Source organism: Balaenoptera musculus, chromosome 16 (genome assembly GCF_009873245.2).
Source record: "Balaenoptera musculus isolate JJ_BM4_2016_0621 chromosome 16, mBalMus1.pri.v3, whole genome shotgun sequence".
Classification (NCBI taxonomy): Eukaryota; Metazoa; Chordata; class Mammalia; order Artiodactyla; family Balaenopteridae; genus Balaenoptera; species Balaenoptera musculus.
The window spans coordinates 33,242,891-33,268,493 of NC_045800.1; the positions used below are offsets into that span (position 1 = coordinate 33,242,891).

Below are 25,603 nucleotides of genomic sequence, written 5' to 3' on the forward strand. Positions count from 1 at the left end.
GATGTCTGCCCAGGGTGTCAAAAGGCAAGGCACTTACGGCAACAGAAAGCATCTAAATTGTTTATGCAGAAGACTCTGGCCAAAGTGGTTTTTATCTTTTCAAATGTATTTTCAAGTTAAGCAACAGGCTATTTTCTATAAACACATTAAACTATTCATATTGAGTATTGTTCACATACTATGAGGAACAGCTATCAGTATCCTGAATTTAACAAATATATATATATATATATATATATACATATATATATATATATATATATATATATATATATATATATATATATATATATATACTGAGTATAAGTAAAAGACACTGTATTAGTTACAGAATCAAAAATGATAAGGCGAGGGCGTCCCTGGTGGCGCAGTGGTTGAGAGTCTGCCTGCCAATGCAGGGGACACGGGTTCGAGCCCTGGTCTGGGAAGATCCCACACGCCGCGTAGCAACTGGGCCCGTGAGCCACAATTACTGAGCCTGCGCGTTTGGAGCCTGTGCTCCGCAACAAGAGAGGCCGCGATAGTGAGAGGCCTGCGCACCGCGATGAGGAGTGGCCCCCGCTCGCCGCAACTAGAGGAAGCCCTCGCACAGAAACGAAGACCCAACACAGCCATAAATAATGAAATAAATAAATAAATAAATAAATAAATAGCATTCCCTTTTTTAAAAAAAAAAAAGATAAGGCGTATGATACTTTCCTGCTTTCAAGGAGTTTATAATCAAATCTACTTGGGGCAATAAGACATATATCACATATATTTATGTATGTATGTAAACACAGTTATTAACTCCTCCTTCCCTCAATATAGGGTACAAAAAGTTTTAAGAGGGCTGAATAGGAAAATGAGTTAAAGAGAAAATGCATTTTAGCCACCATCTTCACATACAAGACAGAAATAAGAAAATTCCTTCCCAGCCCAGCCACGGTTCAGAAAAAAATGATGTTACCGCCAAAGACTCTCTGAATGAGGATAGTAATTGCACAATGAACAAATAAACTACTTAGAATTTGAAATAATAATACAGTGAGACCAGTCTTCCTGGGTGACCAATCTCCCCAGGTGGAGTCAATTCTCATTACTTCATAATGTTATTTAATCATCTCCTGACACATGATGTTGGCCTTTGTCAGCAGGACACCGGGAGAAATGACCTTTAATTCCTACAGCAAGAGAACAGACCCTGCCTTTTATATATCATCTTATGATGTAAAAATTTCAACAATATTATTACATGATAACTAATTTAAGGTAATGGTTACTAAATTTTGGTCAAATGAGAATCTAAGGAAAGTTCTAGATCAACTCCTAGGAAAATGAACATGTGCACATCCCACACAATTTGGGGAAGCCTTAAGACGCAGGAATAAGAACTCCCAACCTAAGGTATAACTTGGAAGAGTCATTCATTTAAATGACGAATGAAGATAATGACTCTTTGTGATCTGATTTAAAGAAAGTTATGAAGCATTACCTTGAAGGGGATCTTGGTTGTCAGGGTGTGTCCATGATAAATGATGGGCATCCCATCATCTCCGTCCCAGCAGTCCAACTCTACACTCCTACAGCCTTGCAGGAGGACCTGTGGGATCAATGAATGAATCCACCCCAGATGAGCAAATGGAGATAAAGTCTCAAATTAAACCCAGCACAGGCTTCCACATATCAGTGTTCACTCTCCAGGCTAAAACAGAAGGGCCTAAGATTGAAAAGAAATATTGCATGTTGGCCGAAGGCCACAATTTATTAGGGGTGGGGAAGGGAGAGAATAGATTAAGGTAGAAAGAGTGCTTACCAGAGCTGAATACTATTGGAAGGTAAAATTTGATAGCAAAAACATAAGACCATTTTCCCATCAACTTTGGTCCCTCAAGGGACCTACACATGGTGCATCCTGAAATGAGACAGTCAGGCTATAACTCTATCTGGGCAGATGTCAGTGGAGGTGACACAGGTGCTGATGAAGAAATGAGGCCACTGATTCCTTAGTGAACTGGCCAAACATTTATATAAATCCAATCAGGATAAAATCTCCTCTATTTAGACCCACATTCTGCCACCACCTAATACCTTTGCTGTGAACATATAGCATGGGAGAAGAGTAGAAGCAGGGAGTTATCAAGGATTTGCCTTGCTGTCTAATCCTAGAACAGCCTCTACAGCAGAGATGACAAATAATCCATAAAGTCCCCTCTCCACACCCATAGCAGTCATCAGTAATCAATCATAATATACTTGCCCCCTAAGCTCTGATGTGTTATCTCACAGCCTCCTCAGCAAAGAACTCCAGGAAACACTACCAGTGAATTAGATGAGATGATACCTATTTGCTTTTCTGGATCTAGAGCTGGAAGCAGAGCTCCTGATATATGTGCTTGGGTTGCATCTCTGTAACGTTTGCTTGGAGCAACTTCTTCCTCCATAGACTGTATTTGTGGACTATCTTAAAGATGACCATATTTTGAAAGGGTCAGCCAAAGCCAAAGGTGGATATATCTGTGAATGGGCCAACTCTCTGATTTAAGAATCCACCTAACTATTTTCATGTGACAGCAGTCCAGTACTGGGGGCTAGCGGCCACTAGACTTGCTGCAACATAACTTGGATAGTGGAATCCCCCTTATTTTAATGTTTTTATATGAGATACTTGCTAGATTCTTCCCATTGCACAGCATACAGCACCCAGTTTTCCTAGGTAACCTATCTTCCCAGGGCTAACTGATTCTTTGGCAAAGAATCCCAAGGCTATCAGTGTCTGTCAGCACTAGAGTATCTAGAAGTGTGTTGCTTTGGGCTGAAAACTGTTGTGTAATACGACAGGTGGGACATGAGGCTCCCTCATCTCTGTAGTGAGCCGCGCTGGGAAGAATGTTCACTGACCAGCAGCAGATGAGATGGGTTTTCAGTATGAAAAGACTAAAGGTCCTTATCAATGTCTGCATGACATTACGGCTTCCACATATGGTTAGAATAGGAGAACCAGGGCTGGAAATTCCAGGTGAGAACAGGGCTTTTTCTCACTTCTCATCTGACCCATACAGTAATCTTGGGAGGTAACTGGGAGAGCTGAGAGAGAGCAGAGAGTGGTAAGAAATGAAATAAAAGGGAGCTTCATACTAAGTTTAATCACATCTGTGAGTCTATTTGAGAGGTTTCTGTGCCTTATTCAAAGGCTGTGACAATCTCTACTTGAGGTGTAATGTTAAGGAGTAAAAAAAAAAACCTCCCTGATGTCAAATAAGGAAATGCAGTAGGAATCAAAGCTAGGACATTGGTCCCTGTTTATTTTCCTGGGATAAACACACACACACACACACACACACACACACACACACACTTCATTTCTTTCCTCTGGAACAATGGATTTCAAACTTCTTTTAACCTTGGAATTCTCGGTACAAATGGAGGGCCAATATATAAAGTACATAAAAGAGCAAATCTTCAGTGGCAGTGGTTACTGTCTGCTCTTCTGTGTCAGCAGCTGAGGCCCCTTGACAGAACTCTTATTTTGAAAATCACTACTCTAAGGACACATCTTCATTTCATAATAAAATCCCCTTAGATTTTAGAGTTTAAAATACATACTCCAGGGCTGCCCTGGTGGCTCAGTGGTTAAGAATCCGCCTGCCAATGCAGGGGACACGGGTTCGAGCCCTGGTCTGGGAAGATCCCACATGACGCGGAGCAACCAAGCCCGTGTGCCACAACTACTGAGCCTGCGCTCTAGAGCCCGTGAGCCGCAGCTGCTGAGCCCATGTGCCACAACTACTGAGCCCGCACGCCTAGAGCCCGTGCTCCTCAACAAAGAAGCCATCACAATGAGAAGCCTGAGCACTGCAATGAAGAATAGCCCACGCTCCACACAGCTAGAGAAAACCCACGCACAGCAACGAAGACCCAATGCAGCCAAAAATAAAATAAATAAATTAAAAATGGATTTCTATTAAAAAATAAAATAAAATAAAATACATGCTCCATACCAGATAAGCTTTGGGACAGAAGTTTGACCAATGCTTTGAGGAATATATAGACTAATATCAGAATAAAGGAAGCTCAAGTCTGCTGGGTTTTTGTAAACAGTACAATTATAATTTTAACACTTGGACGCCCCCCAACACACACACACACACACACACACGCCTGGACGTAGCTAGCTCCTCCCATAATTAACTCACCTTGTGGGAGTTCAGAAAACAGGCAGCATAGACAAGGATGTTGCAGAAAATATAACAGAAGCAACAGACATATGGATCATTGAGAGCTGGATGTTTAGGTCAAAAGGATGTGCTTTTTCTACTCCGGAGACCCTTCTGAGTTTTCAAGAATATTCCCATGAATTTAAATGTGTAGGGACAGTGCCTGCAGTCTGTAAAATTGTTTTTTGTTGGTTGCCATAGGGATAGATTAATTTTCTGACAAATTGCAAACCAAAACAAACAATATTTTGGGAATAACTTCACAGACAGTTGCATTTTCTGCTATGCTTTCCCACTACAATATATTGATTTATTTAGCATTTAGTGAAGCAATTAGATAGTTTTCCCATGGGAAAATCTAATTTTAGTAGAGGTAGGTCAGACTAACCAGGATCTAAAAGCTATGAGTCTCAAACAACTACTTTTTAAATTTTGCCTAGGATAAAGGTTAAGTGTAGATGGGGGGTGGGGGGAAAGAAACAAAAAGAAGTAAAGAAAACAACTGTATGTATAGGCAGTTTTCCCACACATCGTGTTTCCTCACATTTCACAATTAATAGTGTATAAGTTCTTCAAAGGAGTCTGGGGTCAGGTTTTTGTGACTTTGGGGGTTACGTAAATAAGGTTTAATGAAAACCATATTCCAAGTGAAATTCTCAGTACCTGGCTGTAGAGTTCTACTGAGGATTCTCCTTTGAGTTGATGGCCTGTGAGGTAGGTATTGTGTGACGATTCAATGTAATAGTAGGAGAGGGGCAATTGCAATTCTTTAATGTTCTCCTGCGACTCATCATTTTTTGAGGCAAAATTATCTTTATCCATCAGAAACCTAGAGGAAACAAAGTTTCTTAGAATTGCATGGGAAAAATATATACTCTTTTTTTAAAAAAAACGAACTATAGTTGACTTACAATATTATATTAGTTTCAGGTATACAACATAGTGATTCAGTATTTTTATATATTATACTCCATATAAAGTTATTATAAAACAATGGCTATATTCCCTGTGCTGTATATTACTTCCTTGCATCATATTTATTTTACACCTTGTAGTTTGTATCTCTTAATCCACTTCCCCTGTCTTGCCCCTCTGTCAAACCCTCTCTCCACTGGTAACCACTAGTTTGTTCTCTGCATTTGTAAGTCTGTTTGAAAAATGTATGCTCTTAAATGATGGGCAAAGATTTTTTAAAAGTTACCTTGCAAATCCTTCAAACGACATTAGGCCCTGATGACACATACTGATACTAGGCTCGAACTTCTGCAAGGGATACAAAGAGTGTTATTTAAGTAAAGGAAACTAAAGGGAAAACCCACCACATCATTTTTTGAAACTGTTCTGTTTTCATCAGGAAACATCTAAACCAAATATTTGAACTAATTTAGTTATGCAGTGGTAAGGTGTAGTTTTTTAGTCTAAAAGAAAACATTAATTATGTGTGATTTTATTATACGAAGCATATTTATTTAAGAGAAAAAAGGAGAGTGGGAGAAAAGAATAAGACTGATTTATATGAAAACAAATGATATCGGTTTACCCAGGTGAAGATGGGGATCATAACGGCAGCTGCCATAGAGTTGGTGGGAGGTGAAATGCGAGAATCCACATAGAATCCTCCGTACAGTGCTTGCGCGCCATCATATTACAGTGAGCGCACAGTCATGTGATCTTAACCTTACATTTTTAGCGTTGCCAGTGATCAAGTCCAGTTGCTGGCCAGCTAGTCCACTGATTCCCAATTAACTGACAAGTCAGGCTGAAAACCTAGACTAATTCTGCTGCATGTGAAGCAGCCCCAAGGAGCTATCTCGCCGCCCCCTATCTCCTGCCGCCCCCTAGCGGAAGCCATCACCGCCTCTCGCCTGGGTTACTGTGACAGCTTCCTACCTGGTCTCTCCGCTTTCCTCCTTCCCTAGCACAGTTTATACTCCAGTGGGGCCAGAGTGACCTCTTAAAAACACAAATCAAATCATGTTACTGCCCTGCTCAAAAGTTTCCAATAGCTTCCCATCTCACATGGACTCGAGTCAGATTCCTTCCCATGGCCTAAAATGCCTGGACGATTCGGCCCCTGCCCACCTGTCTGAAATCATGTCAGCTACTGTCCCTCTGGCATTTGTTATTCCTCACAGACTCCAAGCTCGCTCCTGCTTGCTACTCCCTGTCTGGAATGCTCTTGCCTCAGACCTTCACATGGCTTATGCATTCAGGGCTCAGCCCAAGTGTCACCTCCCCACGGCGGCCTCTGCTTACTCCTCTCAGCCCTCCTGCATCCCTCCATCCCCTTACTCTGCTCAGTTTTTCCAGAACCCATTATTACCTGAAATTACTTTATATTTTTATTCATTTATTGTCTGCCTCAGCCACTAGAATGTAACTACTATATTTCCAGGTCCTGGAACAGAGCCAGGTCCATAGTACAAGCTAATAAACATTTGTTAAACAATCAAAGTGGCTGACAACCTAACTACTAATTCTACTGCATGTGCTAGAACTACGAGAAGCAATCATGTACTGATTCCTTACAGGAGTCACTGAGTAAGAGAAGGCTTAGGACCTATGTTAATCATATGTTAAATAAGAACACATATATTTGGTATTTAAAAAAAAACACAAAAACCAACCCTCTATTTCGGCCCTAGACTTAAAGGTGTTAGAAGGAAATATAGAAAGAGTAAATGTTTACAGAAAATAATTAGCATAGTTAGAGGCTTTACACGTTTGCTTGCACACCAAATGGGTACAAACCTGGATGATGCTGAGGATTTCATCGTAAGTGTAGTGTTCTCCTTGGCAATTCACTAGGAAGTCATTGAGCTGGAGGATGCCAACTCCAAATACGCCCAGGGATGTGCTCTCCACCCCAGTGCCATTTGTCACGATACTTGCAGCAGCAATGGCATCAGATATCTGCCTCTGGTTGTCGGACAGCTGCTGTTTACTCTTAATGAATAACCCCAAATCGGAGACATTTCTGGTCAGCAAATCTGAAACAGAACCACCCACAGAACACGGACAGGCTAGCCAGCATCTTTTATAAAGTTCATTTTGGAGATAATGGTGTTGTGGAAATATTAAGCTGGAGAAACTCTTCACTAATCTGTCTAACCAAGCCATCAAACTCAGTGCTTCTTCCTGGCTTCACATAGTTGAAAGAATAAACAAAAATGAATCAATGAATAAATAAAAGAAACTAAGAGAGAGCGAGGTCAAAGATTTTGAAAGCCCATAAGCTTCAGTATTAGATGGAAACTAAATGTAAATTTCTTTGGGGACTTCAGGCTGTATTCAGACTTTGGTTTTTGAGACTAGCTACTTCTACATCTTTATGTTTGCAGAGATGGAAGACGTACCCTTAAGATTACAGTTTTTTCTGTACTTTAAAAGTGTAACTGTAAACATTTGTGTGCAGGTTTCTGTGTGAACATAAGTTTTCAGCTCATTTGGGTAAACGCCAAGGAGTACAATTGCTGGATCATACGGTAAGAGTACGTTTAGTTTTGTAAGAAACTGCCAAATTCTCTTCTGAGGTGGCTGCACCATTTTACATTTTCACCAGCAATGCCCTGATTGCTCCACATGTGCACCCATTTTGGTATGGTCATTTTCATTCTAACCACCTTGGAGGACAGTCTGTCAGTTTCTTGCAGAGCTAAACACAGACGTATCATATGATCCAGCAACTGCATTCCTAGGGGTCTACCCAAGTGAGCTGAAAACTTACCTCCACAAAAACCCTGCACACCAAATATTTATAGCAGCTTTATCCATAACTGCTAAAACTTAGAAGCAACCAAGATGTCTTTCAACAGGACAAATATCCATACAACAAAATATTATTCAGCAATAAAAAGAAATGGCCTATCAAACTATGAAAAGACATCGAGAAACCTTAAATGCATATTGCTCAGTGAAAGGAGCTAGTGTGAAAAGGCTACATTCTATATGATCCCAACTATATGACATTCTGGGAAAGTCAAAACTATGGAGACAGGAAAAAGATCAGTGGTTGCCAGGGTTCAGAAGGAGAGTGGGAGCAATGAAAAGATGGAGCACAGGGGATCTTTAGGGCAGTGGAACTATTTATTCTGTATACTACTGTAATGGTAGATACATATTATACTTTTGTCAAAACCCACAGAATGTACAACATAAACAGTGAACACTAATGTAAATTATGGACTTCAGTTAATATAATATATTAATATTGGCTCAACTGTAACAAATATACCACGCTAATACAAGATATTACTAAGGGAGGGAACTGTATGTGTGTGTGGGGAGGGTACATGGGAACTCTCTGTACTTTCCCCTCATTTTTCTGTTAACCTAAAACTGTTCTAAAAAATAAAGTCTACTAATTTTTTAAAAAGTGTAACTACTGGGCTAGTCCATAGTTATGCCCTTTATGACGAAAGTTGAAAAAGGTCAATATTTTTAGCATAAGGACAATATATTTTAAAATAATTAAAAAAGCAAATGCATGAAAGAGGACAGTTTTTTTTTTTTTTTTTTTTTTTTTTTGCTTTTTAGTGTTTATAGTTTCCAGCAAGAACAGAAGAGAAAAATAATAGGCTTAAAATGAATGGGTGGTGATGGTAATGGTGGTGGTGGTGAGTGGGATCGAGGAACTAGACATTCTGGTTCACATATTAGGAAAAATGTCCTGGATGTTCAGACAGGAGTGCTCTGCTGAGGTCACGAAAAACTCTCCTGTCAAAGGGCAGACAACTTCCACCCTGGGGTTCAGTACCCACCCACCTGGAGGCATGGAAGAGACTGGTGGTTCCCAACTGGGATATGCCACACACCTCGTGGGCTTTTGGAAATCAGTGGGAAAGGTTTTTAGTTGTCAGAATGAGTGGGAGGCTCTATTGGTGAAATATTCTGGAATCCATGGACAGACCCACCCAGTGATGAATTTCCTTGTCCAAAATGCTAATGATACCCTTTCCCCTGACACCTCCATTAGAAAGATAATTCTCTAAGCATTTCACGATGCTCCAGGTAGCAGCATGCCATGTGGGACACAGGCTAAGGACTTGTGTGATTGGATCTCGAACTTTCATTTTTAGGTAGAAAGGCCTCAAAGGGAACTATTAAAATCTCGCACAAACCTAGGTCAGGCTGAAGACCGCTGGTGTTTTCATCAATGGTCAGGTTGGTGTAGAGGGGGGCCGCCTCGGAGCTGGCTCGGTCGCAGGGTACGGCGTAGATGTCAAAGAGATCCTTCAGGTCCTTGCGGCTCCTCACACTGGGTGCGGGATGGAGAACACCTCACCTTTGGCATTGTTATAACAAGGTTAGGGTCAGACAAGAAAGGCTAAGAAGAAATCCAGCCATACCTGAATGATTTGAACAGTTCAACAAACTCCACAAAACTCATGCTGCTGTCTGAAACCATGAAGCTCTGAAAGCCCTTCATTCCTCCTTTGATGCGCCCATGCCAGCTGCTGCTGCTCCAAGCACTGCAACAAAGACATGGCCTTAATGGGCAGAACTGGGACCAGTTTTGTCATTCTGCCCCAAGAGACATTCTCTGATTAGCAACATGAACAAAAACATGGACTGCAAGTCATTGAAGGTTTAGGCTCTTTTCTTTTCTTTCTTTTCTTTCTAAGCATTCCTTTAATTACATACATCTTTTCATTTCTCTCAAAATTAATCCATATTGCATCGGAGGAGATAAAACATTATACACGGAAACCACTTCATGTTTATAGCTTATTTAATAAGGGCACAAAGCTGAGGTTAATATTCCTCTACTAATCATAACAGTTCTTTGAAATCTCAGGTCAATGGGAGAAAAAAACTCCAAAAATTCAGTGGTTTTGAAGAAAAGTCATTTTAAAAAAGAGCTCCAAATTACTCAGTCATGACTTATGGAAGATTACGCATGTTCTTTCCTATATTCTAAAATATAGAAACACATTTAAGAAGAAAATCTTGAATGTATCAATGTCTTCTCTTTTTCCTTTCTTAACCGGTTCTTAGATGAAAACAAGGAAGGGCTTTTAATGTTAATGGAAAATGTGAGTAACAAAAATATAAGGATGGAAAGAAGCCAACTCTGCCTAGAATTATATTTGCACCTACCAAGGCTGGATCTATTTAACATAAAAATATCAGTCAACTGGGTCAAAAATTCAGTCTAGCTGTTTCACAATATTTTTTTATTTTCTACACTGGTTCCCTGAGAGGAGAGTATGAGAAATGTTTTGACTGGTTTTTGGTCAAATCAATGACTAGGATCTTTTTTTTTTTTTCATTTTTGCTTTTGTCTCTTATTTTTTACTTTCTAAATATTTCAAATATGTAAGAAAGTAGAGAGAATACTGTAATGAATAGCTAGTTTGTCCTCAGTCCTGCCAATAGTGTTTATTCATGGAAAATTATTTTGTGTTGACATCAGAAGGTCACCTCCATTAATGGAAGAGTAATACAAATGGATAGGTTTATTGTACTTTGTAGGCTTGGGTTATTGATCGCCAATGTGGTATGGGAAACAGAGGGTGGAGGTTCAGGAAGAGGAAAAAATCCGATAACAAAATGGCTTATCATTTGCATTTAAACAAGTACATTCCCTGCCTTCCTTCCTTCTGGTTCCAGGTTCAGCCTCTGTCTGTAGGCACCCATCTCCGTCTGACTTTAGGAAACTCTATCAGTCCACTTGTTCCCTTCCTAGGGCTCAGTCTTGCTCTCTCCTTGAAGAGCATTCAGGCTGACTTTTCTTCTCCTGTTTCGTCTTCTCTGTCTGGTTTAGCATACTTGGTGGGCACTGCCCCCTGTCCTTCTATGGCAGGGTCCTCTGATCTTGCATCTGGCATGGTAGTTCCTCTACTTTTACCTCTTTGAAAAGATTTTCCTCCTTTACTTTGTCCTTCCTTTTCCTGCTTATGAGTGATTGAAATAAAGGGAAAGACCACTTAATCCAAGTTCTCTGGCTATTTTATTTACCCGGGATACTGTATAGGCTGAAATATAATGTAAAGAATTCTGATTCTTTGTAGCTTTAATTTTGTTACAAACCGGGCTTCCCCTGTGGCGCAGTGGTTAAGAATCCACCTGCCAATGCAGGGGACACGGGTTCGAGCCCTGGTCCAGGAAGATCCCACATGCCGCGGAGCAACTAAGCCCGTGAACCACAACGACTGAGCCTGCGCTCTAGAGCCCGCGAGCCACAACTACTGAAGCCCGCACGCCTAGAGCCCGTGCTCCGCAACAAGAGAAGCCACCGCAATGAGAAGCCTGCACACCGCAATGAAGAGTAGCCCCTGCTCGCCGCAACTAGAGAAAGCCTGAGCACAGCAACGAAGACCCGACGCAGGCAAAAATAATAAATAAATAAAATAAATAAATTAAAAAAAACCCCAAAAAACCCCTACAAACCTCACAAGAGTGGTATAAAGAATTCCCATGTACCTGTAACCCAGTTTCATCAAGTGTAGAAATTATGTTCATTATTCGTATTGTGAAAGGATGCTTCCCTTTAAAAGATGAGTCACTGTAGGGTTCTTTTCTGTAGCAAGCTTCCCAGGAAGAGAGGAAGAGGGGAGGAGGGGTGTGTGTGTGTGTGTGTGTGTGTCTGTGTGTTGTGTGTGTGTGCACGCGTGTGTAAAATTACCGTTTCCAAAGCCAATATCTGTACAGACTCACTTCCTCCTCCCATTCCTCTGTTTGACGAAGTAAAGAATGTCTGTTTTACCATGGTTCTGTCTGGAATCTTTGCATTTCTTAAACTTTAGTAGGGGGCTGAGGGAGATGATGTGGCGTTCTGATTCCTTTGAAAGACTTTCATTTTAATATTAGTTCTTCTGAGAGGGTAGCTGTTGTTTCAAATCTGTAATTTGCATGGACCTTACAAAATAATTTACACTAATACTAGCTAAACCTATCTAACTTGCCGTAAGACATTCAATTCTCTAGACGTGTATATCTCATACATGAGAAGAGTCCGAAATATATTTCACCTATTAGCAAAGGGTCAAGCTGCTTACATTAAAACTTAATTTATTCTTTGTTTAGAGCAGTGCTCGCCAATAAAACTTTCTGCAATGATAGAAATGTTCTTTATCTGCACTGTTCAGTACAGTAGACACCAGCCACTGGTAGCTATGGAACACTTTTAATGTGGCTAGCATGACTGAGGGACTGAATTTGAAATTTTATTTAATTTTAATTAATTAAAATTAGAATTTAAATAGCCACTTAACATTTTTTCCCTGTGGCTAGCAGCTGCTATATCAGTGCAGATTTAGAGACTCACAGCTCCGATTTTGTTACTGCTATTGACCTTTGAAGGGTTGGTCTGTCAAAAAATGAGAAGCAATTATAGTAATATGAGAAGGTAGGAATACAAAATCAAGAAAATTAGGAGCTTTAAAAAAATTGGGGGTTTTCAGTTTTAATGTGATTGTTAAGTCGAAATTAGAGATAGTCTTTCCGTAGAGCACTGGGAGAGGATGCCCTTCTACACAACCGGAAGGATGTGAAGGGTCCTTCTGTTTTATCATGTTAAGGCCCCACCTGGACGGGCTCTTGTTTGAAGAAGACAGCACAGGGGAGGACACTGGCCTGATGGGAGATGACGTCCCGGCAGCCAAGTTAGGGGACCCAGCCGTGGTCAAAGAGTGGGCTCTTCTGGAAGGGAGAGGGTTAGGAGGGCTTGTGATGGCGTTCGCCTCTGTGAGGGTGAAAGACAGAAAAGAGACAATGACTCCGATTATACTTGCCCTCAGAAATCAAATGAAAACCAAAGATGCTTCTGAACGTCTGAGGAAATCAATCCATGAAGGTAATTAATGTACAAGAAGCATCAAAATATTCTGGTGGGTTCTCAGTCCTGGCTACACATCAGAATCATCTGGGGAGTGGGACTTCGCTGGTGGTCTAGTGGTTAGGACTCTGTGCTTCCACTGCTGGGGGCATGGGTTCGGTCCCTGGTTGGGGAACTAAGATCCCGCATGCTGTACGGCCAAATAAATAAATAAACAAATAATGAGTAAATGGTAAAAATTAAAAAAAAAAAATCATCTGGGGAACTTAAAAAGTGCTTAGATGTCCAGGTCCCAGACAGAGAGTGTCTGAATCAGTTGGGCTGGGGTGTGGCATCCAGATATTTTTTAAAAGCTCTGATATCCAGCCAGGGGATAAGAATCACTGGTCTAATCTATCAAACTGTATCTTTTATATCTAATATTCCTTGTCAATAATGGCAAGTTATTTAATGAGAATTTTCTTCTTAATTACACTGGTGTTTGCAAACTTGTATTTGCAGAAATACCTCTTGGGTTCCATCATCTAGTGAAACACAAAGGTAAGTATATTTAATGTGATAAAGAGTTTTGTTAAGAATGCCCACAATATTTAAATCACAATTTAAAACCAAATGCATATATTTTCCCATTAAAAATTCTCAGACGTAAAGACGCTGCTTTACCTGATTCTTCTTGTTCGTTAACGTCTTGAGGATCAGAACCACTCCGACTCCGACACTCTTTGTGCGTTTTGCTTTGCGGGTGGCCATCTCGTCGTCGGTGGCCTCTCCACTCTCACCCTGGGAACACAAAACTCACATCGTTTCTCATTCTGTATTTCTCTCCCATCACTGCTTAGTTCAGGTGGGTCCCTATTTTCTCACTGACCCACCTTCAATACCACCTCCACCTGACAAAAATAGTAAAGACCTATGTGAAGGCTGACCAACTATTCTCATGTTATATTTTTGTTCTTCACTAAAATGCAGCACTCCTCTGGGGAGGGTGACAAGAGGAGGAATAAGACCCTTGGAATCTGTGTAGAGACAGAGTTATGAAGCAGACAAAGTTCAACCTAGGCATCAACATATGTCTTAGGCCTCCTGTATGCAAAGACTGGGATTTCTTCTAGTTAACCAAGAAGAACATATATTATCATGTTACAGTGAGAATATAAATAATGTAATATATAATATATAGTGATACATATATATATTTATCATGGTAAAAAACAAAACATAAAATTTACCATCTTAACCATTTTTAAGTGTATAGTAGTGTTAACTATTTGTACCTTGTTGTGCAACAGATCTCTAGAACTTTCTCATCTTGCAAAACTGAAACTCTATACTCTTTGAACAGCTCCCCTTTTCTCCTTCCCCTTACCCCCTGGCAACTGCCATTCAGCCCCATATTTTCCTTCTCTCTGCTCCCACAGCACTTTGCAGACAGCTTGACAGTGACTCTTATTTAGATCTCACTGTGTTTGTTAACATCTCTGTGTCCCTCTATGGACCTTGACTTTTCCCTGGTGTTGACTCAGTTCCTATCACTGGGCCTGGCATCCAGGAGGTGCTTGGTAAGCTCTTGTGTTTCATTTGTTTTACACCTCATCTTGTCCCCAAGCCAAATGAGCTAAGGTAGTTTATGGTGATGTAGACCATACAGTGGTCCTGGAATACTGGGGTTAATGCTTAATAAATAAACTCTACCCTCATAAGGATTTTCTTCTTTTTCTTGGTGGTGCTTATACCCAAGGTGTTGTTTCTCTGCACGTTGGGCTTCTCAGCACTCTTTGCTGATGTCCCGGGACTGGGGTTTCGAGTACTCCATCGTCTGCCGCCAAACAACTCCACAGCGTGAGCCAAAGTTGGGCCTTCATATCGTCCATCCTCCTGTAAAAGAACCACATTCTGAACACATAAGGAAAGAGCGAGCAATGGGGAAGTAAATATATTAACAGCTTCCAGTAAATTCCCAGAGGTGGAGGAGAATAGGCTGTCACCGAAGAATAACCATCTGGCCACGTAAGTGGCTCTGCTTTCTAACTGTCAGAACTCTCTGTTGGGGATTTCATCATGTCCTCTGTTGTCCTGGTCATGCCCTGCTGAGTTCCAGTGATGTGCTTTAATAGGGCCACGTTCACCTGGGATTAACAAAACAATTTCCCTTCCCAGTTTCAGAGGTTATGTTCCAGAATTATCACTGCAGGCAAATTCATTAAGATGTACTTTGCAGATCTGGCCTTTGGAGGAGTTGGAGGGTATACATGTGTGTATGAATCTATTTAAGTAAAATCAAGTTCTATTTGCTATTGCATCACTCCAGTGTATTTTCACCTAGTTTGATGCTTGGGACAGTCTGACTTGAAGTCAGAGTAGGTGGAGTACACAAAATTCACTTTGGAGGGCTCTGGGAGCACCTTGAGTAGTTGAGCTGCCATCCTCCTTTTTTTTTTTTTCTTTGTTGGATAATCTTTTAATAAAACGAGGTGCACACCACTGATATTAAGAATGGAGGGGCTTCCCTGGTGGCGCAGTGGTTGAGAATCTGCCTGCCAATGCAGGGGACACGGGTTCGAGCCCTGGTCTGGGAAGATCCCACATGCCACGGAGCAACTAGGCCCGTGAGCCACAACTACTGAGCCTGCGCGTCTGGAGCCTGTGCTCCGCAACAAGAGAGGCCGCGATAGTGAGAGGCCCGCGCACCGCGATGAAGAGTGGCCCCCGCTTGCCACAACTAGAGAAAGCCCTCGCACAGAAACGAAGACCCAACACAGCCAAAAATAAATAAATAAATAAATTAATTAATTAAAAAAAAAAAGAATGGAATATGCGCAAAACAAAACAACCCTTTTTGGCTAATGGATGGAGAAGCAAGAAAAAGCATGAGAAATGGAGCTGCCATCCTCTTGAGTGACTGATATCCAAGGACAGAGAGCCCAGGGGACTCAGAGCACCATGCATATTATGATGTTGTGAGCAGCGAAAACATACTCAGTGGGTAGGTGATGGTTTACAATAGCTGCTGCTTGCAAGGCAACTCTGTGTAACATGCATTGAGTATCAGTAGGGATTCATTAATCCCTACTGATTAATGAATGAGTAATCCCTCCTGATTAATGATCAGTGGTCAACAATTCTCCTTATAAGTCAGGAAAGTCAGTTAATAAAACTACAAAAAGGTCACATATGAATTAAAAACAATACTGATGATATTTCACAGGTTGTAGAAAAGGTACCTCTTAAAATTAATTTCCATTTACTATCTTTACTTTCTGCAAATTTTTAAGGTTAGTCCTCCTTTGCAATTCCAAAGAAGTGCTTGTAAATAGATTTTGCTTTGTTATAGATAATATGCAAATAATAGAGGCTTTACGTGTGTGCACGTGCGCGCGCACTTGCTCCTTCATCCTAATGTTCAATGACCATCTGATTTTATGACTTGAGTTGTGACCTCCCACTTCCTGCATCCTGTTATGGATCCCAGCATGCTGAGTAACTTGGATACTTGATCTTCTGAATGACATGTGATGAAACCTTTTAGTGACCTTTTGTCGTGGATATCTGTGATTTATGCCTGCTTATGGATCATTACTCTTTTCTCTAACCATACCCCAATTGTTTTGATCTCTTTTTCACTAGATATAGTCTTGGGTCTATCAATCAAAGGGGAACATCCTCCCTTGATCAATGGTTGGTACAGGATCCAAATAAGCCAGTCAGAATTTCTGTGCGTGGAAAAATGAATCTTGAATGCAGTGATACAGAGAATGAAAATGGTTGGAGATGATTCCACCTCGTGTAGGCCTGCTGAAGAGAGTCCCTGATAACAAGTCACTACAACTGACTCCAAAGTGGAATAAACAATTCATGACACAATTTCATAAATAGATTTTAACTACCTTATTGCATAACATACTCTGAAAGAAACCTTGTGAAATTTTTATCTATGGGTTTTAAATAACACATCTTTAAACATTTAATAGACCCCTTCATTAAAATTTAAAAGTTCTGCTCTGCAAAAGACACTGTCAAGAGAGTTAGAAGACAAGCCACAGACTGGGAGAAAATATTTGCAAAGAAATATCTGAGGAAGGTCTGTTATCCAAAATATACAAAGAAATCTTAAAACTCTACAATAAGAAAACAAACAACCCGATTAAAAAAATGGGCCAAACACCCTAACAGACACCTCACCAAAGCAGACATACAGATGGCAAATAATTCCATGAAAAGATGTTCCACATCATATGTCATCAGGGAAATGCAAAATGAAACAAGAAACCACTACACACCTATTAGAATGGCCAAAATTGAGAACACTGACAACACCAAATGCTGGTGAGGTTGCGGAGCAACAGGAACTCTCATCCATTGCTGGTGGAAATGCAAAATCATACAGCCACTTCAGAAGGCAGTTTGGTTTCTTACGAAACTAAACATACTGTTACTGTATGATCCAACAATCACACTCCTTGGTATTTACCCAAATGAGTTGAAAACTTATGTCCACACAAAAACCTGACCATGGATGTTTACACCAGCTTTATTCATAATTGCCAAAATTTGGAAGCAACAAAGAAACCTTTTAGTAGGTGAATGAATGAATAATCTGTGGTCCACCCAGACAATGGAATTTCATTCAGAATAAAAAGAAAGCTATTAAGCTACAAGAAGACAGGGAGGAAACTTACATGCATATTACGAAGTGAAAGAAACCAATCTGAGAAGGCTACATATTGTATGATTCCAACTATATGACATTCTGAAAAAGACAAAACTATGGAGACAATAAAAAGATAAGTGGTTGCAGGGGACTGGGGGAAGGGGTGGGGGTGGAGTGGGAGAAAGAGATAACAGGCTGAGCACACAGGATTTTTAGGGCAGTGAAAATGCTCCATATAATATTATAGTGATGGATATATGTCAATAAATATTTGCACAAGCCCACAGAATGTACAGCACCAAGAGTGAACTCTAAGGTAAACTATGGACTTTGAGTGATTATGATGTGTCAACATAGGTTCATCCTTTGTAAAGAATGTACCATTCTGGTGAGTGATGTTGATAATGGGGGTGCCATGCAGGCATGGGGGCAGGAGGTTTATGGGAAATCTCTGTACCTTCCTTTCAATTTTATTATAAACCTAAAACTGCTCTAAAAAATAAAACTTTTAATATAAAAACTTAATAGATCCATTACCATGTACATATAAAAGAATCAGCCTCCACTGCTTTGGTTTTTCTAAATTCAGAACAGGTCAACGTGTGCCAAGCTTTACTTTTAATGGAAATATTTTAGGCCTGGAAAAAGCAGGATGCTTTTGTTTAATCTTTAAAGGAGACTCTCTGGGAACTAAAATGTAGTTTGAATCTTTCTTTCGTTTTATACAAAACAATAAACTTGTTTAGGACAGGTGAAATATGTCCTTCTATTTTTAATTTGGGAGAAGGACTGTTGTGAGTGAAGGTACATTCTCAGTTTTAGAAAACAGTTCATGTGGAAGTTGAGGATTAGGAAATTCATTCCTTAAAAAATATTCATGCACTTTTAACTCAGCATGTCTTTGCATATGATATCTTTTTTTTTTTTTAGAATTTTTTTTTTAAAACTAATTAATTTATTTATTTATGGCTGTGTTGGGTCTTCGTTTCTGTGTGAGGGCTTTCTCTAGTTGGCGGCAAGTGGGGGCCACTCTTCATCGCGGTGCGCGGGCCTCTCACTATCGCGGCCTCTCTTGTTGCGGAGCACAGGCTCCAGACGCGCAGGCTCAGTAATTGTGGCTCACGGGCCCAGTTGCTCCGCAGCATGTGGGATCTTCCCAGACCAGGGCTCGAACCCGTATTCCCTGCATTAGCAGGCAGACTCTCAACCACTGCGCCACCAGGGAAGCCCTGCATATGATATCTTAAAGACTGTGAAACTAATCTAATTCTTTAAATAGATCCCATTTTTTCCATTGAAGATAGCCAGAATCTGTTTCTGTTGCTTACAATCAAAGAAGTTTACTGATAATCCTGTGTATAACCTTCTCAGCTTCCCAGAGATCTTTCCAAGTATATGAGTTCCCAAGCTCTGCCCATGATAACCTTGAGCCAAAGCTCATGATACCAGCCTTTCCTCCACACCCCACATGGAATCTCTGCAGAGTTTACTTTCTTTTAATTTCCTGTATTCCTAGGCTTCATTACAAATGTCACTATTTCTTCTTGTCTTTTGCTTTATCTCCTGCTACTATTTCCATTAGATCAATTTACATTTACTAGTACTAAAATACTTATATTTGAAAGTAACCGTGAATACCTTCATCACACAAAAGGACTCTGATGTCAGAAAGATTATTTTCTATATAAGCTCTTCCCAAACTGGGGATAAAGAGATACACTTATAGGGCTGTTAACAGAAGTTTGGAAGAAATCAAGACTTTTCATACATTTCTTTAATTTATAGATACATTTAAGTAGGTTTCATTTGTACTTTGAGACTTCTCAGAGCTTTAAATGTGCTAAGTCGTATTATAAGTCAGCAAGCGGGGCATTTAGCAAGATGCCTGTTTGACCTTTTGTTCTCCAAGTACGAAATTAGCATCTTTTTGATGTTTCCTGAGATCATTTGGGAACTGGTCTATTTGATGGGAAAATGAGTAGTCCGTTGACCTTTTTCACTTTAAAAAAAAAAAGAAAGAAAGAAAGAAATCTTGAGCGTCGAAGACTGTTGGCTGTCTTAGGCAGCTCATGTAGTACATTGTTTTGAGGAATAATGTCACCTGTGTGCTCAGAAGTGACTGAGGTATAATGGAGCTATTTTGCTGTTACACTGTGATGGCTTAGTTCCACACGGGGTGGAGGGGTAGGGGCTGGGAGATAGGAAGGGGTGTAGCTGTGTTTGCAACTGTGTAGGACTGAATCTGCTCCAAGTCATTTCCTCTATCTCTGCTCTTACCTCTTCTCATCAGACCATTGTTCATGGTCTCAGCTGGTGCCTCCTTCAGCACAAACTGAAGGTTGCCAGGTTAAATGAGAAACTAAGTAGACCTTATATGTTAATTCAGTTACTTTATGCTATAACATGGGGAGGGAAACAAATGGAGCAAATAAACCACATAGGCTTTGTGACAGTGATTGTAAATGAGCCCAAAGATTTTGGTTTATGCCCAGCTTGAATGGATTTTCATGATTCTAGAAGGCTGAGAAATGACTATAATTGAAAATCAAGGGACTTCCCTGGTGGCGCAGTGGTTAAGAATCCGCCTGCCAATGCAGGGGACACCAGTTTGAGCCCTGGTCGGGGAGGATCCCACATGCTGCAGAGCAACTGAGCCCATGTGCCACAACTACTGAGCCTGTGCTCTAGAGCCCGCGAGCCACAACTACTGAGCCCGCGCGCCTAGAGCCCGTGCTCCGCAACAAGAGAAGTCACCGCAATGAGAAGTCTGTGCACCGCAACGAAGAGCAGCCCCCGCTCGCTGCAACTAGAGAAAGCCTGTGCGCAGCAACAAAGACCCAATGCAGCCAAAAATATGAACAAATAAATAAATAAATTTATGAAAAAAAAAAAAAGAAAATCAATATTGATAATAGCTCCTGAAGACCTTTCTTCCAAGCAGCTGGCAGCACTGAGAGCTCCCTGTGGAGTAGACAGGAAGCAGGTATTTTGGTTTCCATTTTAGACGAGTTAACTAAGACTGGCTTTGCGCAGTGCAGCATAATCGTGTATATAGGTCTATGTGCTTATTAAGTCATTAATCAAGTTAGTTATTCAGGATATCATCTCTACTCATAAGTACTGCATGGATGTGGGAAAAGGGGAAAGAAGGGGTCCTATATGTGCCTCTACTAACATTCCAGAGGGGAAGATGTTTTTACTTGTCAGAAACATGTTAGCACTGTGAAAAGTACATGAAATCAGCCATTTGAGTAATTTAAATCATACTTCTATTTGTTCTGTGACACTAGTAGAAAAGATAATTTCCCCCCCAATAGATAGAAAAGCATAGAAAAGAAAAACCGAATACTTTGTGCAACTCATTTGACAACACCACTAACACTGTCACCTTGTAGTGGGGTCTATGACTCAGTTTCTGAGCAATCTCTGTCCTCCTTCCTCCACAAATGTGCTACTCTGGTTATGCCTGTGTCTCTTCTCACCACCTCATTCAGCCCAGGCCTCCTGCCACCCTTAGCTGGAGTGTCAAAGTACCTGATAATTTAGGGTTAATGAAAAACTCACTCAGTTTAAGCTGTGACTGTGAGAAACTGCCTCCTAAGAGCTGCTGCCACTACAAATATGGTTTGGAAGAACTCTAGGTATGAGTTTATCTCACATTTGGGAAAGTTTCTTTTAACCTTAAAAGTCCTACAGTTCAGCAGCAATACACAGTAAGTTAAATAACCCTCCCAGAGTCACGGAGCACATTAGAAGATGAAACAGGATTTCAATTTCCAAAGTGAAGGTTTCCAATGTATCAGCTAGTCCCTAATTAATAATAAAAGCATTCAGATACAGTGCTTTCCATTTTCACTTTGAGTAAGTGAAAATGCTTATATTAACTCGTTTCTTTCCAGATGTGAGATGTACAATGACCACAGTCACTGTTTTCATACAAAATAATAATAGGACCTACTATGAGCCAGACACTATTCTTTATACCTATGAATTTACATTATGGCTTTACACATATTAACTCAGTTAAACCTCACAGCCACCCTATGAATAGGTATCATTATTATTCTCACTTTATAGATAAGAAACTGAGGCACAGAGAAGTTAAATAAAAGCTGTTCCATATCACTTAGGTAGGAAGTGACAAAGCTGGGAGAATGAAACTTGGTGGTCTAGTTGTCTAGTGTGTTTTTATAACAATTATATCTGGAGAATTATACTACTGAGGAGAGAGGGAAGGCTGTACCCCTTACCTGGTAGAGGCTGACGTATTGTTTCCGCAGCCACTGCTGTCTTTGGTCAGGGAACTTCCTCATCTTTCTCACAGCTCTAGTGAGTTCCAACAATCCACTGAAGAGCATTTTAGCTGTGTGCTTTGGTGCCACAAAGTGCAATAACCTATTGTCTGTGGTCTGAAGCCCGTAGAGCAGTGTCACTCCAGTCTCTGAGAGAGACATGTTACTCAGTTTGTTCTGGACACACACAGTGTGTATATCAATGCTAGGGTGTCCCATGTACACAGCCTTTGCTGAAAACAGATCCAAGACCCCCTCTGCCAGGCCACTTAATCCAGCATTGCCCAGTAATGGGAATTTGCCAGGCTCGGATGTGTTACTAAGCACACCAAGTTTTGCTTTAGCACTGGCTGGGGAAGCAGTGGTGGGCTTTATCCAGGTCAAGGTGCTATTGTCAGGCTGAAGCTGGAGGAAGCAGCGGGCAGAGAGGTGCATGTCCTGGTCATAGTGGATGACCGTGGCCCCCTGCAGCAGGAATTGGTGCACATCAGCTTGGATGGACAGCGCGTACCACGGGATGAGCTCTGTCCCATGGTCAAAGGCCTTCTGTGGCTCTTCTGATGCGTGAGGGTCCCATTCTTGGGGCTGCTCAAAGATGTCATTTTCAGAATCCAACAGATCTCCAATTATAAACCTGATAGAAAGAGATACAAATTTGGTCTGTCTTATAATCAGAAGTGAGAACAACAGGAAGCTTTCACTGACACTGGACACCATTTTTAATTCCACTGTGAATTCAAATTAGCATATAAAATATAAAATGCTAAAAGTCACAGAGTAATTTTTTTAGCTGTATTTGAAAACCTTATTTATTTAACAATATGTCTGACCAAAGGCTTAAAGAAAGGAACTACTAGATCAGTTACTGCATTTTTAAAGATTTTGTTTGATGTGGACCATTTTTAAAGTCTTTATTGAATTTGTTACACTATTCTTCTGTTTTATATTTTGGTTTTTTGGCTGCGAGGCATGTGGGATCTTAGCTCCCTAACCAAGGATTGAACCCGCACCCTCTGCATTGGAAGGCGAAGTCTTAACCACTGGACTGCCAGGGAAGTCCCCAGTTATTGCATTTTTAATGTAAACAATGATAATCTTCACTATTTATTAGTTTTTCCTTTTGTGTCAGGAACTGTGTTAAATACTTTACATACATTTTTGCACTTTATTTGACCTATTTGCAAAGTAAGTTTTCTTTTTTTTTTTTTAACCTATGGGGAAACTGAGGTTCAGAAAGGATGAGTAACTGCTCCAGGTTACCCAACTCAGAAGAGACCTACCCAAGGCAGGATTCTGGTCTGTCTGACTCCTTAGCCTGGGCTCTTCATTACTAGGTGCGTTGCCTTCTACTTGGTCATAACAAAATACAATGGGGCTAAAATAGGCAAAACAAGACTTAATAAGTGGGCCTGCGAAGTGCCTCTGTTAAAAATAAAATACAATTAGTTCAAAGGCACTCATTGGGAAATACTGTCATGGTGCCAGATGAGCAAGAACAGCCCTCCTTGACTCAACCTTAGATTTTCACTGTATGTGTGTGCGCACCTGTGTGTGCACATGTGCACATAAAGGACTCGTCTGCTTGGACAGTTTAGCAAGTTGCCTTCCCTGAGTCAGGAACCTGGATTACCAAGGCCAGAAGGATCTTAGGGGGAAGGTAAGGGAGCCTTTATTGCCTCCTTTCTATTTGGCCACTTGGTAGAAACATGGCCTAAGAGAGACTCATTCTCTTCAAAGCATGAGGAATTGTTACTAAGATCAAGCTTTCTGCTGTTTGATCCATAGATATCACTAGCAAAGTGGTGGATAAAATTGAGAAGGAGTTGGTCCATACATCCCTGGGAAGGAATGTTCCCATGATCTTGAGGCAGTTGGGCAGCCGACTGCCCCTTGGCAAGGCATGAACAGCAGCCCTGGGCTTCTCGGACTCTCAGTCTAGATCCTGGTCCCTGAGCAAGATCCCACTACTGCTTTCAAACAGCAAGAGGTTCTTCTTCCTTGCCCCACATAAATAGATATTCTTAAGAAAGAAAAGAAATCCACAAGGGATCTCACAAATCTGATGGTCAGAATATCCTTTTCAAATCATCCACACTGGAAACACTGGAAACAACCCAAATGTCCAGCAACAACAAAATGCATAAATAAAATTCGCAGTAATTCATACAACACAATCCTGCACAGCAATGAAAATGAACATGCAATGGCTGACTACGTGCAACAACATGGACAAATCTTAAGCAAGACATACAGGCATATATACTGTATGATTACATTAATATAAATTTCAAAACCAGGGAAAACTATACTATATTGTTTAGAGAGGCATAAATTATAAAGAAAAGCAGGATGTACTATCATACAATCATAGCAGTGAACTTTTCTTTTTTTTTTTTATTTTACTAATTTATTAATTTATTAACTTATTCCCTAAAGCCTAGTAGAGCGTATAGTGCCAAGCTTCTCAAACCTACACCAAAAATACGAAGCAAATTTGTGACATTTCCTGGAATCTTCTCTCCCTGGAGTTCTGGGATGTTAGTTGCAGCTTTGCTTAATTCTTCTTGATAGGACATGTTCTGGAAGTTGATTCACTGAATATAGTTCATGGTCTAAGTACATAGGTTGGGAAATTCTTTTTTTTTTTTTTTTTTTAATTCAAACAGAAAGCCACAAAAATTATAATCATCCTCATCAGTTCACTCAGTCCCATGTAATTAATTTTTTTTTTCATCTTGATCTTTTGCTAGCACTTTTATGAGTTCATCAGTTTTTCATTAGAGTTCTGAAAATGCTTATTCATTCAGTTCAGCAGTACAGTCAGTTACCAGAAACCTGTACTTGTCAGAGTCTTTTCCATGAATTCCTTGAAGATGAAACCCTTTTATAGGAACATATTTGCAAAAGCATCAGAGTACACCCAGAACTGTCTGTAAATGACAAAAGACTTAAAAATGACCATGGTTAAAGATTTGATGAAAGTTCATAATAATGCAATTGACAAGGAAATTTAGTTATTTCTGAGATATACATTTTAAAGTAATAAATAGAATTATGACTTATAACATTATACCAGAACATATAAGATTTTTAGAAATTTCATGTAATGTCTGAAACATTTATATTAACATATTTCCATACAAATAACCCAATGAAAGTTTAGTATTAGTTGTTTTGTTTGTTTGTTTTTTTATACTGCAGGTTCTTATTAGTCATCAATTTTATACACATCAGTAAAAAGTAGTGTCTGGAAAGAAAAATTATGAGGCTTTTCTGGAGCCTGTTTCTGCTGCTCAGAGATGAGGTTAAGTAGAGAGAGAGAGGACACTGTCTTTCTTAGCATCAGTTCTATTTTAGAACACAAAGAGAATTAATGCTAGGTGTTAATAATTCCTTTAAAAGCCATTCTTCCAGGGACTAATGCCCAAGAAAAAATAGACAATGGTTTGTAATGAAATAAGTTCATTTCAAGAAGGAAACTAGTAGCTTTGTCTCTTAGATCATATAGTGAATTTTATGCACTTCTGTGCCTGCTTCTCTCAGGAGACAAGTTTCTGTGGGTTTACAAGAAGGAATAAGGTGGAACTTAAAGAGTTGTTCAGGAACCAAGTGGCATTAACCAAATCAAAGATGTGGCTTACCAGCAAAGAAACTGCCTAGTCAAACTTAGGTCATACGCTTTAACGAG

General features: G+C 40.2%; 1 protein-coding gene across 1 annotated transcript in view; it reads right to left on the reverse strand.

The window, feature by feature from the left end:
* PLCE1 (phospholipase C epsilon 1) overlaps positions 1 to 25,603 on the reverse strand; it is a 163,378-nt gene that overhangs the window by 45,668 nt on the left and 92,107 nt on the right. Inside the window, 11 exon segments of the mRNA XM_036828066.1 lie at positions 1,475 to 1,582; positions 4,860 to 5,025; positions 5,398 to 5,459; positions 6,948 to 7,186; positions 9,317 to 9,453; positions 9,545 to 9,667; positions 12,726 to 12,882; positions 13,639 to 13,704; positions 13,707 to 13,755; positions 14,668 to 14,850; positions 21,874 to 22,549. Coding sequence (XP_036683961.1) covers positions 1,475 to 1,582; positions 4,860 to 5,025; positions 5,398 to 5,459; positions 6,948 to 7,186; positions 9,317 to 9,453; positions 9,545 to 9,667; positions 12,726 to 12,882; positions 13,639 to 13,704; positions 13,707 to 13,755; positions 14,668 to 14,850; positions 21,874 to 22,549 — 1,966 coding nt within the window.